At 38.8% G+C, this 15,646-nt stretch overlaps 2 protein-coding genes across 4 annotated transcripts in view; one reads left to right on the plus strand and one right to left on the minus strand.

Moving 5' to 3' along the window:
- Arl13b (ADP ribosylation factor like GTPase 13B) overlaps positions 1 to 15,646 on the minus strand; it is a 53,305-nt gene that overhangs the window by 7,060 nt on the left and 30,599 nt on the right. For 2 of the 3 annotated variants that reach the window (XM_021184841.2, XM_029470726.1), the window contains exons 4-9: positions 12,465 to 12,570; positions 11,162 to 11,364; positions 5,879 to 5,984; positions 3,162 to 3,384; positions 1,956 to 2,072; positions 951 to 1,019 (exon numbers count right to left, since the gene is read on the minus strand). In XM_021184841.2, coding sequence (XP_021040500.1) covers positions 951 to 1,019; positions 1,956 to 2,072; positions 3,162 to 3,384; positions 5,879 to 5,984; positions 11,162 to 11,364; positions 12,465 to 12,570 — 824 coding nt within the window. The remainder of the gene's footprint in view (positions 1 to 950; positions 1,020 to 1,955; positions 2,073 to 3,161; positions 3,385 to 5,878; positions 5,985 to 11,161; positions 11,365 to 12,464; positions 12,571 to 15,646) is intronic. The other variant, XM_021184840.2, reaches the window with a different exon arrangement.
- Stx19 (syntaxin 19) overlaps positions 13,832 to 15,646 on the plus strand; it is an 8,716-nt gene continuing 6,901 nt past the window's right edge. Inside the window, exon 1 of the mRNA XM_021184842.2 lies at positions 13,832 to 14,243. The gene's annotated coding sequence lies outside the window, so the exon portion shown is untranslated. The remainder of the gene's footprint in view (positions 14,244 to 15,646) is intronic.

The raw sequence follows: 15,646 nt of genomic DNA on the forward strand, positions 1-15,646 counted from the left end.
TCGCTAATGGTTACGTAGAAACCACCAGTGTGACCTGTACAGGGTTCTGAAGGGGAAAGCTAGAAGCAGGCTTGAATACTTTTGAATACTATAATTCAGTATTTTGAATAATATGACATGGGGGAGGGATTTTCTCAATGCTTTTTCTAAGGACTGAATGTCTGTTTTACTAAGTGATCTTTTTCGGAAACAAAGTTCTATTAAGTTAGCAAATTAAGTGTATTGGATGCTCGTAATGAACAAGTGTATGGAGGTACAATTAGACTTATTCTTTTGCACTGTAGGTACAATACAAAAACCTCGATTTCTGTTGAGAAATGGCACCTACCTGTGAAGCCTCCCTATTTTTTCCTAGGCTTTATTTCTTGGGGTTCTAATGCAGTACACTGAATGGATTACAGCTATAATGATTTCATCAAGACTGTTTTCTAGATTTAATAAAGCCTTTGAGAGAATTTCTGTTTAGCCTAATTTTCTTTGGTTTACTAATTTGGTCTCTCATTTTATACACTGTGTTGATCTATCTAGACTTCCTCTTAATGTTTAGTAACTGGACATTGTGTTATAAGCAAAGTAAGCAATTATGTTCCTTATCACAACATACTGAACATGGGCATGGCCTGATAGTTTTCTAGCATAGTAAGTAAAACTGCAGTTGCTGGAAAACTTTTCTCAGAATTGGTTTTATAAAAGATATTATCATGAATAAACACAAGAATGAATCTTTATATATTTGTACTGAGATAAAAAAATGTCAAATTATATAGCTGTAAGGTACATTTAAAAATTAAAAAAAAAAGGTAAAATGAAAGTCAAAAGTATAATGGAAAAGATGGTAGTGGATGTGAAAGCTACCAAAAATAAAATCCTAGAACCTTGAAGTGACAAGATGAAGAACAGTGGATGTGCCATGCACAGATGACATTTGAGAAGCGATCCTTTTGCATTACCATTGTGACGTGTTTCACCAAGAGGCTCAAGTTTTGGAAGTCTAGTGACTTTGGGGGTTCCCCAGCCAACTAAAGGAAAGAAAAACATTTAGAAGCTCTGTTAAATGAATACTTGTTAAGGTCTTTTCAGAGGATCCCTTTTGATAGAAAATACATTTAACATTCCATGTCAGTGAACAATTCTGAACAGCCACATATACATTTTCAGTTGTTTCTCCATGCACCGTCTTACTATTGGATGCTGATATGGGCTTTAGCAAGCATGCACGTTCGCTCTTAACACACTTTCATTACAGACTCACCCTTCTTATTACCATCACAAATGTCTATCTATTGCCTGCCATTCTAATGCCTAGCAGAGACTAAAAGAATTGTTTTGTTAAAAAGAACACTAGAAGTAAATCTTGTCAAAGTTCATAATCAAAACTGTTAACCATGAAGAGCTTTGTCAGCAAGACTACAAGGGGATTATGAATGCATATTTATCATTTAGTTGACACATATTGACCTGGGGCACTGTGCTCAGTGCTGAAGGCCACTTCCAGGTTTTGTGTAGCTGTAACCCCCAGCTTTACATGCATGGACCCATGCAACATCTTAGGAGGTAGAGATGCATACTGCATCTACACTGAGGAAATCACAGACTTAGAGAACTTCTAAGATGAAATGATTAAAGATCCACCATTTAAAATCTCACTCTAGTTTCGAATCTACTTAAAAGTCAATTCCCTTCATAATGTGAAATATAGAGAATTCAAACAGAATCTGCTCACATTTAGAATTATTGCGTAAAGCTATGTTAATACATTTTATCATTTCATTCTTAAAACAACACTGAAATGTTAACAAACTTTGTATAACATGGACAGTAAAGGATTCTTCCTCACAACCTGACAAAATAATGAAACGCTAATGGGAAACTATCTCATTTCTTCTTCCTTTTTCCTTTTTTCTATAGTGCTTAAAGCTGTGTTTCTAATCTAGTGTCAGGATGGACGGACTCACCAGGAGGGGGAGGTTGGGGCGGCGTGGGACTCTTTGGAGTAGACTCGTCTGTATTGACTGGTTCTACCCGGTGACTCCTTTTCATTCTTAGTTTCTTGGTTTTCTTCTTACTGTTTTCTAGAAGAATATAGGTATGAAACTTTATATCATGAAAAAAATGAACTTCTATAATGTAAAAACAAACAATAAAATGAGAGTATTCGTAGTATTAACACCATGCCTGCTTCTACTCAACATTGGGAATTCTTACCAACCAACAACCAAATATGAAGGTCCATATACTAACAATACACTTTCGATAGAAAACAGATACGTATATGAATGAAACACAAATGGTAAAAAGCATATTTCAATTTCAAGAAGAGAGGTCTTCATTTCCAAAGCTAAGTTGTATTTCTTCCAAACTCAAAGTCATCTTAAACAACTATAATTGTCCAACTATAAGTGTAGGAATTTCCATAAAACTCAGAAAGGCATACAAACAAAGGGGAGGACAGTGATTATCCTCAGGAGAGATATGTAGAACGAGTGATTCTAAGGAAAATACTCCAAAAAGAACCACCTGAAATACGGCTGAGAGTCTAATCAAATCTAAACACATTCACTCATTTAAATGACTCCTGCACAGGACATGTCCAGTATGAGTACATGTCTAATATGAGTATATGTAACCAGTAGCACATTGGCAGACCTAGCAGAAGCTTTTATTCCTAAGAAAACAAAACAGAAACCATACAGACTATCACAGAAATAGCTATCAACATTTTAAAACTCTCTATAATAATGTACAAATTCTAATAACATGAAAACAAAATTTTACAGTATATTAAACAAGTCTAGAACAAAGTTATAAAAACATTTTAACTGAAAATTCTAAAATCTTAAAATTTATTTCACCTGTTTAAATATACATGCATCACATTAGATATATAGCATTTTCTAAAATCTAAACTCTCTGTAACATAAACAATAATTTAATTAATAATCTACAATAATCGGTGAAACCTACAAGGGTACAGAAAATACAAATATGTCTAGAAAACAATTCTTTTTAAAGTGATCAGATGTATACATTGTCTCAGTTTGTGTAGAATCAAAACAGAACTAGAAAGTACTGTACTACGGAACCATTTCTGTGACCACGGTAAAAAGGAAACCAAGTACGGTTTCCCTTTCCACCTGGAAAGTCTGACATGATGGACTTACCCCCGGACTCTGACCCTCGCTGGTCCTGCTCATCCTCATTGTCCAGCTGCTGCGACAGTGCCTCCCTATAACTGTCCACCACTCCCTTGTCAGGGGTTTGGAGGCAGCCATCTGCCTCACTCTGCGACGCTGCTTGCTCTGGCTCCACTTTATGTTCCAGGAGACCAACATCACTGTCCTCCGCGGTCTGCTTCTTTTTCTCTTTTTCCTGCTTCTTTTCATTCTAACAGAAATGAAATACACTTATCTTTATACAACCGTGGCATTTAAGACCATTTCAAGGAAGAAATCAAGCGAGAGCTTTTGTGATTCAGTTGTCACTGTGGCTTGCACACTGAGTTGGGACTGCATAATTAAAACATATTAATTGCTAAAGATTCACTACAAAGGTCTAAAAAAATACTACCAGTGGTTTCATAATCTAGAGATGACCATATTCTGTTTCTAATTATAAGATGTTCTCAACCTCTCCCACACCCATAAAGATACACACCAGCGAACATACATGAATGTGACTCTGTATGTTGCACCTCACTAACTAAGGTTGTAGTCTACCATGTCTGAACAGATTTCCTGAGATCAGAGCAAAATGGAGGATTGTTTTCTAGTGTGCTTCCTTTTCTGATCTGAGGATCCTGACCACAAATCTTCTACCTGAGAAATGCCATGGAGTCTCTGGAAGAAATTACAGGTTCAACATCCTAGAATGTCTCTCCATGCAAATGAGGTATCCCCAGAACCTTACACCTCATCCAATGAAACTTCACCCTAAGAAGAACCCGTTCCTGCTCTCCATACATAGCTCTTGATTCACCATGAATAAAGTGTATGCCCACAAGCTGTTTCACTGAACCTCATCTACCAGAGCTGTTTCACTGACTAGCAAGAGAGCGGTAACGCTAGAATCCTCCTAGAAGCCCCAGCCCACCTCCACAGGGATCCTGCTCACCAACCCAATGTAGAATTCGCTTCATCCTTCCCAGCCTGGTGTGCAGCAGTGTCTGGAGGGAGGAAGAGGAAAGTGGAACCACATCTGTGCACATATATGTTGTGGAAGGGCCTGGTGCTGTTTGTATTTTGATGCAAATTCCACTCTCCTGGGAGAGGTTGCAGACAAGAAGTGAGCCCAACACATATATGCTCCTATTGTTTAATCAACTGAATTAACATTTCTTTGCATGTGTTTGTGATATATAATAAATATATGATATTAATGACAAATACATATCATATATATCACATGTACTATATATAATATCATATATATTATATATCATATATTATTACAAATATGTTATACATATAAATTTGTTAATGTGGGTGTGTGCACGTGTGTTGAGTATAAGTATTTGTGGAGTCTAGAGTCTGGCAATAGGAGGCTTGCTGCTAGGTCTCTAAGTGACCCTTAAGTTGAATAGACAGATCCTCTGTCTCCGTGTCTCCCAGCATGTATGTTACAGGCACATTCCTCTTTCCCAGCTTTTTACATGGTTCTGTGAATCTAAATGCAGGTCCTCGTAGCTTGTGGATACGTTAAGTTAGTTCAGTGGGTACACTGAACTCTCTCACTCTCTAATCCCCCGATTATATTAATATTATTCAATGGCTGTATCACTTTATGAAGAAAGTGAATGTCTATTGTTGACACAGGCATGTCAGGACTGCAGTACCTCAGACTGCGAATGGCAAAGGGATACCCTGGCCCCACCCTATTCCCATCCCAGCAGGAGGTTCAGAAGCATGGAAAAGCCTTCCTCAGGGTGCAAATAACAATGTTGACAGTGTGTACAGAAAATGTACATGCTAGGTCCCCTGCTCCTTGCGTCTGACTGGGAGACTTCTCCTACTGAGAGTAGCTCACCCAGCCTCCTTGCTCAGCAGTATCCCCTGAAAACACTAACCCCCTGCTCAGTTCTATATAACCAACACACTTTGACATAACCTTATGTTTGTTATTACTAGAGAAGATTATTAAACACCTTTATGGTAATATCCTCCCCCACCCTTGGGAAACATGTCCTTCCTTCGGTAATCTAATGCCCAGGACTTTTTTATTCTTATAGTAATTTTTAGTACTAGTAAATAGTCACAGGGCTGTGTATCTGCTGCGTCTCTTTTTAGCATTAGGGTTTGTTTGTTTATTTATTTATTTATTTACTTCCTTAATTATTTATAGTTTCCATTGTGCATCTCACGTGTTTCTAAATGCACATGTAATAACAGCTAGTTTTCACTTTATGGTTTGTAGCTTGAGCGGTTTGTACTGTAAAGTTGTTATGTCAATATATAATATATGAGTATTATATAATTTAAAATATAAACATCAAATTCTGTTTTCCATGATCACAAAGATAAAAATAACATCAATACTGGTTCAGAAAAGATCAAATGTTAGTACTACAAAAATATTGCAAAATAGGTTTTATCAAAACCAGTAACTATGACATATTGAGCTTCTATTTTTATTCCTGTATATTTTGAAGTTATTTCTCTTTTTACAAGTGATTGTGTAAGTGAAGGCTTAGTTCTGTCACTGTGCTGCACTCCTCAGTTCCCAGTGTGACCCATGAGTAGAACATGGTCACTCTGCATGAAGTTGCACGCCTTTCGACTTCACTGTGAATGCTCTCTGGACGAATCCTCAATTTCCCCGCCTGCTGTCCTTGCCTATGCTTTCTTATTTAACACATAGACATCTCACTTGCCACAACTCATACCTCAATGATTACAGCTGCTATGGGTTGGAAAGGATTCGCAAGAACTGGTCCTGAGTCAATCTCAGCCAGACCACTGGTCCCATCAAGTTCCGTCTGCTCTCGTTCTCTGTGTGCAGGAGGAAAAAATAAAAATTCCTTTTGAAAAAGTGCTGAACCATTTTTCCTTTAAATATCTACTCATGGCTTTTAATTAGAGCAGCATTTCAAGGAGACTTGCAGATAATAGGATGCTATGCTTTTATAAAAATGAATCACCTGAATTTTAAAAGAAATCCTAAGAGGAGGAAGAACCCTGGCTAAACAGTAGCCTCCCAGTGTCCGAGTAAGAAGTCAGTGGGACAAATGAGAATGGCTATTCCAAGGACAGAAAGCCTGGGAGAATGCTGAGAAGCAACAGGAAGTGAAGAGAAAGCAAACTGAAATGAAGGGGAAAGGGCTCAAACAAGCACAGAGCTGTTCTGGATATCAACTTTAGCTGGCCTCTAGTGGGGGGAGACCACCATGCTGGCAGCTGCAATCCTAGGATGAGTGTGAAGGCACCGGTGACACGTGTAAGAGCAGCAGGCTCAGTTTTACAACACCTGTAAGAGCAGCAGACTAAGTTCTCACTGAAGGGGAAACCCAAGCTTCTCCAGTTATGAGTCCAGAACCAGAGTCTGGTCTCAATGTGACACTTGTGCCCAAGCATCCCTAAGCCTTACTATCAGGGAAATTGTACTGATTGCTCACCTCAGCAAACACTCCAATGGCTCTAACCAGAAGCAATTTTGAAAAAAGTCCTACTTAGTTCCTATTAGTTTGTAGGAACGAAACTGCTCTAACAATCAAAAAACAGGTGAATGATCACAGCTGCGGTCCTAGGAACCCTATGTATGTAACAGTGATAAGGTGGGGCGCCAAACAACAGCTGTACAGAGGGTGTGACAAATTATCTGGGAGCTTTAAGTAGGAAGGGTGGGATGAGGTATGGAAAGGAGTGAGATGCTCAGTGGGGCTCCCAGGCTGCCTCCTCTGTTTCACAGAATTCACTGTTTTGTTTCCTTCACTGGCTCGGAGCATTGCAAAAACCCCCACAGCTTGGGTATTTGCCATGCCTGAGGGCTCTGAAGCAGCATGGACTGCCTGGCCACTCCACACACTGCTGAGGGTCCATGCGCTGCTGTAAAGTGCTCTTGGCAGCCAGACTTTGGCCCCACCTCTGCTACACATATAACAAAGCCTGTAGAGTCACCACTAATTAACCTGTGTGGCAGGAAACAGCTGGGGAGCAGCCTGGATACTGACCTACATAGTTAGGGCGGAAGCAGTGGGGACTGACAAGTGGTTTCAGCTACAACTCACACCGGGTGGACTCCATTAGAATACCCACAGGGAGTCAGTTCCAATCCCAGGACTTTGGCTGACAGGGCTGTTAGGTTTTTTCTTCTTCTAATTATGTTAACTTACTGTTGTATTCTTTAACTGGATCTTTTGTCTATTTCCTAGTCTATGCTTTTTTTAATCCTCTATGATTTTTAGTCCCTGAATTTTTCTGACTCCTTAACCTTTTAGTTCACTGAATGCTGCTTTCACTTTCCTCTTCTGCTGGTTAGTATTAGGGGAGCTGTTCCTTCTAACTGTTAATGTATTTCCATGAAAACAAATATAGCAATTTCAACACAGAAATATAACTATGAAAAACAAGGCCAAATGGCTCCTGTAAGAGTTAGTAATTCAAACTGCAAAGGCAGAGCATGCCTGTGCTAAGAGGCTGCACAGGGAGATCACTTGGTTCAAGAATCATTCTTTCGGGCTGGAGAGATGGCTCAGCCATTAAAGGCTAGCCTCACAACCAAAAATATAGGAATCATTCTTTCTCTCAGCATATGCTAGGGTACACCTCCCAAAGACATAATGCCCACCATAGAACAGGATTAATAACTGGCACAGTGATGGACATTGCATTCCCACATTTACCTACACATGGACTGACAAGGCATAAGCATCAATGGGTTTTGCTGTCAGACTTGTAAATGTCACATGTGTGATGTGCTTTTATGATTTCCACCCTTCCTACTAACCACTTTAGTCCCTGTCGCCCATCTCATAGTCCCTCTTTGACTTTCAGGTAGATCAGCTTTTCTTTTTTATTTAGGACTCACATATGCAAGGAAATACACAGCCCTTAACTGACCGGATTGGGCTTATTTATCTTAGCATGATGACCATTTATTTCATTTTGCAAAAGTGACATAATTCCTTTCATTCATGGCTGATTAATATACTACTGAGAATGCATATGAAAAGAAATAATCAGAAAAAATGTAAAGTTATATAAACATGGAGATTGGAAAAATGGACCTTTAAAGCAAACAGTAGGTCAGCAGAAAAGTGCTTCAACAAAAATTACACCGAAGAAGGAGGCTGCAGAAGTAACTCAAGGAGAAGGAGCTTCCATGCTCAGAGACTCATAGAGTACTGTGAAAATGTCCATATGGTGGAGCACAGTCTACAGACTCAACATAATCCCCATTAATATACCCAAACACACAACTCGGAAAAACCTCAAATGAATGCAGAACCACAGAGATCCAGAGAAACCAGAGTCAGAAAGAATAATGCTAGCTGTTTTATAACACCCAATTTCAAACTGAACTCAAGGGACATAGAAAAAACAAACAAACATACAAACAGTATTCCATAGTAAATAAACATGTAAGCCAAAGAATAGTGTAGATCACTCAAAAACAAATCTGTGCATCTAAAACCATCTGAATGGGATTACTTATTTCTCAATTGTTTAAAAAAAAAATAATCAACTCAAAAGATTTGGAAACCTTATTGAAAAAAATTGAAACCACTTAAGGCAATCACAGGAGAATACTTCAAGGTCTTAGGTAAGCAAGTTCCTAAACAGGACCGCAGAGGAAAGAAAACAATAAGCAAAGTGAAAGGAAAATGTGCAGAACAGGAGAGAACCATTGCCCCACCAGCCATCCTCTGACAGAAGGCTGGTATCCAAAATAAAGAACTCAAAAAGGTAACAACAGGTTTTTTTCATTTACAGTTCAAATGTTATCCCAAAAGTTCCCTATACTCCCCACAGCCCCGCCCTGCTCCCCTACCCACCCACTCCCTCTTCTTGGCCCTGGAGTTCCCCTGTACTGGGGCATATAAAGTTTGCAAGTCCAATGGGCCTCTCTATCCAGTGATGGCCGACTAGGCCATCTTTTGATACATATGCAGCTAGAGACAAGAGCTCCGGGGTACTGGTTAGTTCATAATGTTGTTCCACCTAAAGAGTTGCAGACCCCTTCAGCTCCTTGGGTACTTTCTCTAGCTCCTCCATTGGGGGCCCTGTGTTCCATCATCCTTAGTGAGGTAACCCAATCACAAAAGAAGTCACTTGATATGCACTCACTGATAAGTGGATATTAGCCCAGAAACTTAGAATACCTAAGATACAATTTGCAAAACACAAGAAAATCAAGAAGAACGAAGACCAAAGTGTGGATACTTCATTCCTCCTTAGAATAAGGAACAAAACACCCATGGAAGGAGTTACAGAGACAAAGTTTGGAGCTAAGACGAAAGGAAGGACCATCCAGAGACTACCCCACCTGGGGATCCATCCCATAATCAGCCATCAAACCCAGACACTATTACATATGCCAGCAAGATTTTGCAACCATTTTTCAACTTGGTGAATTTAGTTCAAATGCTTCCCTTCAGAATATTTTAAAAATATCTCTTAAAAACTCAAGCTAGGGCCTGGAGTGATAGTCTGGTGGTTAAGAGCCTGAGCAAGGTCCTTCCAAAACACCCAAGTTCAGTTCTTAGCACCCAAGTTAGGTGGCTTATAACTGCCCATAAGCTCAGCTCCAGGGAATCCCAAGCTGCTATTCTCCCTGGACACATGCACTCCTGTGTAGAATCCTGTTATGGATGCTGCCTGTATTTTGGTGTTAATTCTGCTTTCCCAGGAGGGGAAATGAATTGTCTGGAATGTGGAAGGAGTCACATACTCAGGTGACTTCTTGTGACCAGACCCCCCCAACCCAATGAATAACGGGACCAATCACTGGGTGAGTAGGTGGGACTTCTGGGTTGAATGGAGGAATGAATGGAGGAAGAGAGGAAGAAAGAGAGAGTGAGGGGATTTTTGGATGAGGATAGCCACAAGACAAGATGTAGCTACTAGTGTCTTCTGGATTAGATGATGAATTCACCAGGATTTGCCACTGGCAGATTTAGAGTTAATATGACAAGATTAGGATTCTAGTTGATGCACCCTGAGATTGAGTTACCATTGTTTCTGAACTAAGTTTTTGTGGTGTTTTCCTTCACACAGCAGTTCAACTGGGTTCCAGAGAGAAAGGTACGGGTGGCAAAGCATGGGTTTGACAGATGTGCAACACAAAGGCTGTGGGGGAGGGGGGTGTTGAAGCATGGGGCTGGTGTGGTAGCGACCCGCTAGTGGGAACTTATCGAGCTGGGTGGAGAGATTTTGGAGCTCTGAGTTAGAGTCTCCACAAGATAAGAACTGGCCAGTCAGCCAGTCAGGGCACAGAGTAGCTGGGTGTAGCTCAGGAAATTGCAGCTCTTTTTTAATATTTCCTGTAATACAATTCCACAAATTTATACACACATATATAATACAATAAATCTATAAACAGAGCACCTCAAGACAATGCAACTTTTTAATAAGATTAAGTGTTCAAGATCTGGTTTGAATTATTCTATCCACTACCATCTTAGCTCTATGTTGAGGGTAAACAGGCTTCTCACTCTATTGCATTTCTATTGAATCTAGTAATTCTTTGCTGAGGATCCCTGAACATCAAAGGCTGGTTTAATACCACCCTACCTCAAAACCAATAAAATGTCTCTAGACAGACTCACCTCTTCCTGAAGCAAAATCTCCCTGTACTTTAAGAACTAGTCTGAAGTTATTCATTTACAATTGGTACAAATTTAAAACTTTGGGATGGAGTTTACTATATAAGAAATATACTTAACTCCTATAACAGCCCCAGAAAAATTTTAGAAGCCCATCCCTTGGCCTGGAGATAGTAGAATGCTTGGCTAGCATCATGCACAAAGCAGGAGTCAAATCTCTAGCATCACAAAACAAAAGTACATGCTACACATCTGTACACGAAAATTCATAGAAACAGGAAATGCATTTAAAATCTTTCTTTATACAGACAGAGATAAAGCTGAATAGATAGACTGAATAAACAAAGCCAACAGGTTAAAGCTGCCCTTTTAAATATTCAAATGAACTGTGGTAAATTACTCTACCTTTCTTCCCTTAACTTCCGGACTCGTTCAGCCCTCTCGCGTTTCTCTTGTTCCTCAAGAGCTCGCTGTTCAGTTGTGTCTTTCTGGATGCGTTCACTTAAGGCATCAAAGTCCTTTGCAATGATATGCAGTAGCCAATAAAGCCCCTTTTTAATGGACTTGTCAAGTTTCTTTCCATATCCCAAGACTGCTGAACAAGGTTCCTAAAACAAATCAGTTCACTCAGTGATTAAGAATAAAAGTTCTCTACACAAACACAGCCATAAACCATGACATAAAATTATTTGGAAAAGCAAAATTTAGCCTTTTAAATTAACAATATAACTTTTTGCAATAACTATCAGAAATTGAAAAAATGTAGATACTATGTTACATTATATATGAAAACATCATATATAATTTTATATAAATTTACTAGAAGACAAACTGAACTGCCTGGAGAAAAGTACCGCTATTTAATAAGAATGCCTGGGAAGCCCAAGTATGTAGTACATGCCTTTATTCCCAGCACTGTGGGGTAGAGGCAGGCAGATCTCTCAAGAGTTTGATACCAGCCAGCGTGACAGAGACAGACCCTGTCTAAATAAATAAATAACACATAGAGAGAACTAGAAAGTTTTGTATTCTTATGCCAATGAATTACAGCAGCAGACATCCTATAAGGCTTACAACGTAATGATCTTTTTATGAAGTTTGAATAGCTCTTCTGTACTCCTTAAGATGATATGACAACTCACACTCTGTTGTAATTTTTTTTAAATCATTAAGTCTCCTTAAGCTAAAATTGTGTAGTTCTTTTTCTAATTTCTAAAGTTTGCAACCTGAAAGATGATTCGATCAGCAGTAACTAAAACAAACAGCAAACATAAAATCTTTGAAACCATGTAGGAAAGTTTCTGGAAGTTAGCGGAAAAACAAGCAAACAAAATCCCCCCAAACAAGAGATATTACAGCGCCAATCACTACTTACATAGCAGCGACAGCGCAGTTCATATCATAAAAATGATTTTGAGATTTTTTTCCTTTCCTTTCACATTTATGTATTAATTTGGGGGTGTGGAGCAAACATTCAGCAGCACAAGAGGTCAGCAGAAACCTGCAGGAGTTGGCTGTCCCCTCCTACCATACGGATCCCAGGGACTGAACTCAGGTTGTCAAGCTAGGGTGTTTTTTTTATAGCTGAGCTATGACAAGCAAGGCTCCCAAGGATTATTTTCTAGTTGACTATCACGTTTATAGAAACCAAGTTTTCTGAACAAACTTAACAAGTAATAACGCTAATGACAATGACAATAAACCTTACGATCTGACACAGGCACTTGTGCTCGTTGACCAGCTTCTCCAGCGAGAGACACTCGATCACATCCGCTTCTCCTAAAGCCCCCTCCTTGTCTTGTTTGTTTGCCAACCTAGGAAGACAGATGAAGCGGTTGGACAGCAAATCCACAGTCAGGTGGCATCTGAGGTGACTTATTCATGGTCGTCTGTTCCCACAGTTTAAATCTACCAGTTCTAGAATGAGCTGTAAAATAGACTCTAAAACTTATCATAGCTACTGTTCTAAAATCCACTGTGAAAGAACTTGACACCTCAAAGAAAAAGCTGCCAGCAAGAAAGCACAAGCAACCGACATACCGATAATAAAAACTACCAATAGAAGAAGAAGCAGGCTCCTTTCCATGACCTGAAGATGAAAACCTGGGCCTTCCACTTAAAAACAGTGCTGGAGGCGATGTGAGCTGCATCCATTTCACCCTGGAGTGACTAGACAGAGCAACTCTAGAAATCAGTGTGGAAATCAGTCTCTCCTATTCCACCCCTCTTTCTAAGCACAATCATTTTCATTATGTCTTAGTTCAACTTCACACTGTGTCCTTTAAACTATAAACAAGCATATGTGTTTGTTTCAAAGTTTATTATTGAGTGCTATGGATAGCATGTTTCTTTTTGTCATGATTATTTTAAAACACAAAATCAATCCTGCAATTATCTTGATGCACAATAAGAAAGCTACAGGATTTCACTGTAAGCTGCAAAAGGATGCATCACAAAGCTGTTCCAGCATTCTTTCAGCAATCTTGCAGTGGAGGATTTTTTCTCTGCTCTCACACAGTATTATGAAGGAGGCATTCACAATAGGAGAAGTAGAGAGGGGAGACAACAGATTTGGGGAAGTGGAAATTCAAAGAATTAAATCTAGATTTTACTTTGATTACAGCACCGTTCATCCTACCTTGAAGTGCTATCTACAGTGGGGGTGGCAACACCAAAAACCTAGGTTTGGAAAGGGGATACTAGGAAAGAACTTCCATTCCCAGGTTTCCTTGTATTTCTTCCTGGTAGAAATTGAATGTCTATTTCTATATTGGTATGATAGATAAAAAAAACCAGTACTGTAGAAGTTTGCAATCCTACACTGGAAATTGAAGAGACTTACTCAACATAAAACTAACAGTATGCAAAGAAAAGTAAGGTGGAAGGTTCAAGTCCTCTTTGCCTGTTATTCCTCTAAACTTGTATAATTTTGTGAGCTAAGCCTACGGGGTTTCCAAACAGAGGAGAATTTAATAACTGGGAGGTAAACATCTGCATACCATGCTTTATTCCATTTCTACATATGGCTACTTCATCCTGTACCTTTAAGTTTTAAAATCTGCAAACAAACCTTTGTCTAGCTGCAACAGCATTTTTCACAAGGCATTCTTGCAGGTAGTGTAGACTTCTAGGTACAGGGAATGCACTCAACAATTTAACAAGGACTTCCTGTTACCAAGGGCCGCAGTGAAAACGATCTTCCTTTAATGTAAGGAACAGGTGAGGAACAGGCAGAACCAGATTCTCCAGGTGTGAAGCAAGCAATCTGTGCCTCGAATTTGATAGCTACAGCAAATGGACAATTTTATCTCCGACTTATTTGACTTCACTGTTTGGCTTTCAATTAACTGTATGAGAACCATAAAGGGAACCTGTGGCTTAGACTGATTTAACATTTGATCAGGCATTACACTCCATGGCACTTGGATTTTCTCTCGGACTAAGGACTCTAACACCCCAGGTGGGAAAACAAGAACAAGACACCAAGGTAAGTGAATTATATTCTCTCTCTCTCTCTCTCTCTCTCTCTCTCTCTCTCTCTCTCTCTCTGTCTCTCTCTCTCTGTCTGTGTGTGTGTGTGCCCGCGCGCACGCACACACACACACACGCTGTATAAAGAGAAACGGTGAAATATCCAGAAACTGAAATCCAGGCACACTGTGACAGTAAAATATGTCTCTGCAGGTTCTTTAGAGTTCCTTTCTTATTTAGATCAGAGCAGAGCTACAAGCAGCTGACCTGTTCTTGCTATGATGAACTGAAGAGGAGTAAGGTGTAGTTACCAACCATAGATAAAAGAAATCACTACTTTAAATCTATAAAAGCAACTTGTTTTAGAGAAATTAGAAAACAGATCCCATGAACACAAATCTGAAATTCTATCTTTATAGACAATAAATTAATGATGCTATTCTTATTTTAGACAGACTTTCACACTTAAAATTGAACAAAACTTTATGCCCAATATTTTTGACAGAAAAATATTAATTTCTTTATTATTTCTCAGGTTCTTCTAAAACTAATTTGAAGAAATTCTGAAATAGTTTTGTTAGAACTACTGTAAAATATAAAAAGCACTCAAACATTTTAATGTTTTAGATAGTTTGTTAAAGTACTGAAATTATAAAACTTATCATAGATTCTTCAAGCTATTAGATCAACATTTAATTATGAACAATTTAAATGAAATGTATTTTCTAAGTTGTAATTGTTACCATATTCAAATTTAATAAATACTCATTCAAATCAACATAATAACTTTTATAACTATTTTAAAAGTAAATATGAAGTGGGCCACATGTGATATACAAGGATCTCGCTTCAAGGCTTTGTCCTTGGAAATTTAATATGAAGACTACTTCATATACATTCAACTTGTCTGAATCAGAAAAGCAAAAATTGTTATATTTTAAAACTCAATAAAAAGAGAAATGACTTTTACAAAACAGGTTAGTTCAATAAGACAATAGATCTACACTGAATCTGAAGATTACTAAGAGAATATATTGCTGAAAATGTCAGTTAAATCAAGCCTAGAGAATATATATGGTAAAATTCCCCATTTTACCATTGAACTAGAGAACTGCTGAATGCTGACTTTATAGACGGAAATAAAATGCATTTACTGAAGTGCTTATCAACATAGTAACTACAGAAAGAATAATTTACTTTTAATTATTCCATAAGCATATTAAACAGATATCGTGTGGTATATTTCCTATCTCTCTGTCTCTCTCTGTCTCTCTGTCTGTGTCTCTGTCTGACTGTCCTCTGTCTGTCTCTGTGTCTCTGTGTCTCTGTGTCTGTGTCTGTGACTGTGTCTGTGTCTGTGTCTGTGTCTGTGTCTGTGACTGTGTCTGTGTCTGTGTCTGTGTCTGTGTCTGTGTCTGT

The sequence above is a fragment of the Mus caroli genome, chromosome 16, assembly GCF_900094665.2.
Source record: "Mus caroli chromosome 16, CAROLI_EIJ_v1.1, whole genome shotgun sequence".
In the NCBI taxonomy this organism is placed as follows: Eukaryota; Metazoa; Chordata; class Mammalia; order Rodentia; family Muridae; genus Mus; species Mus caroli.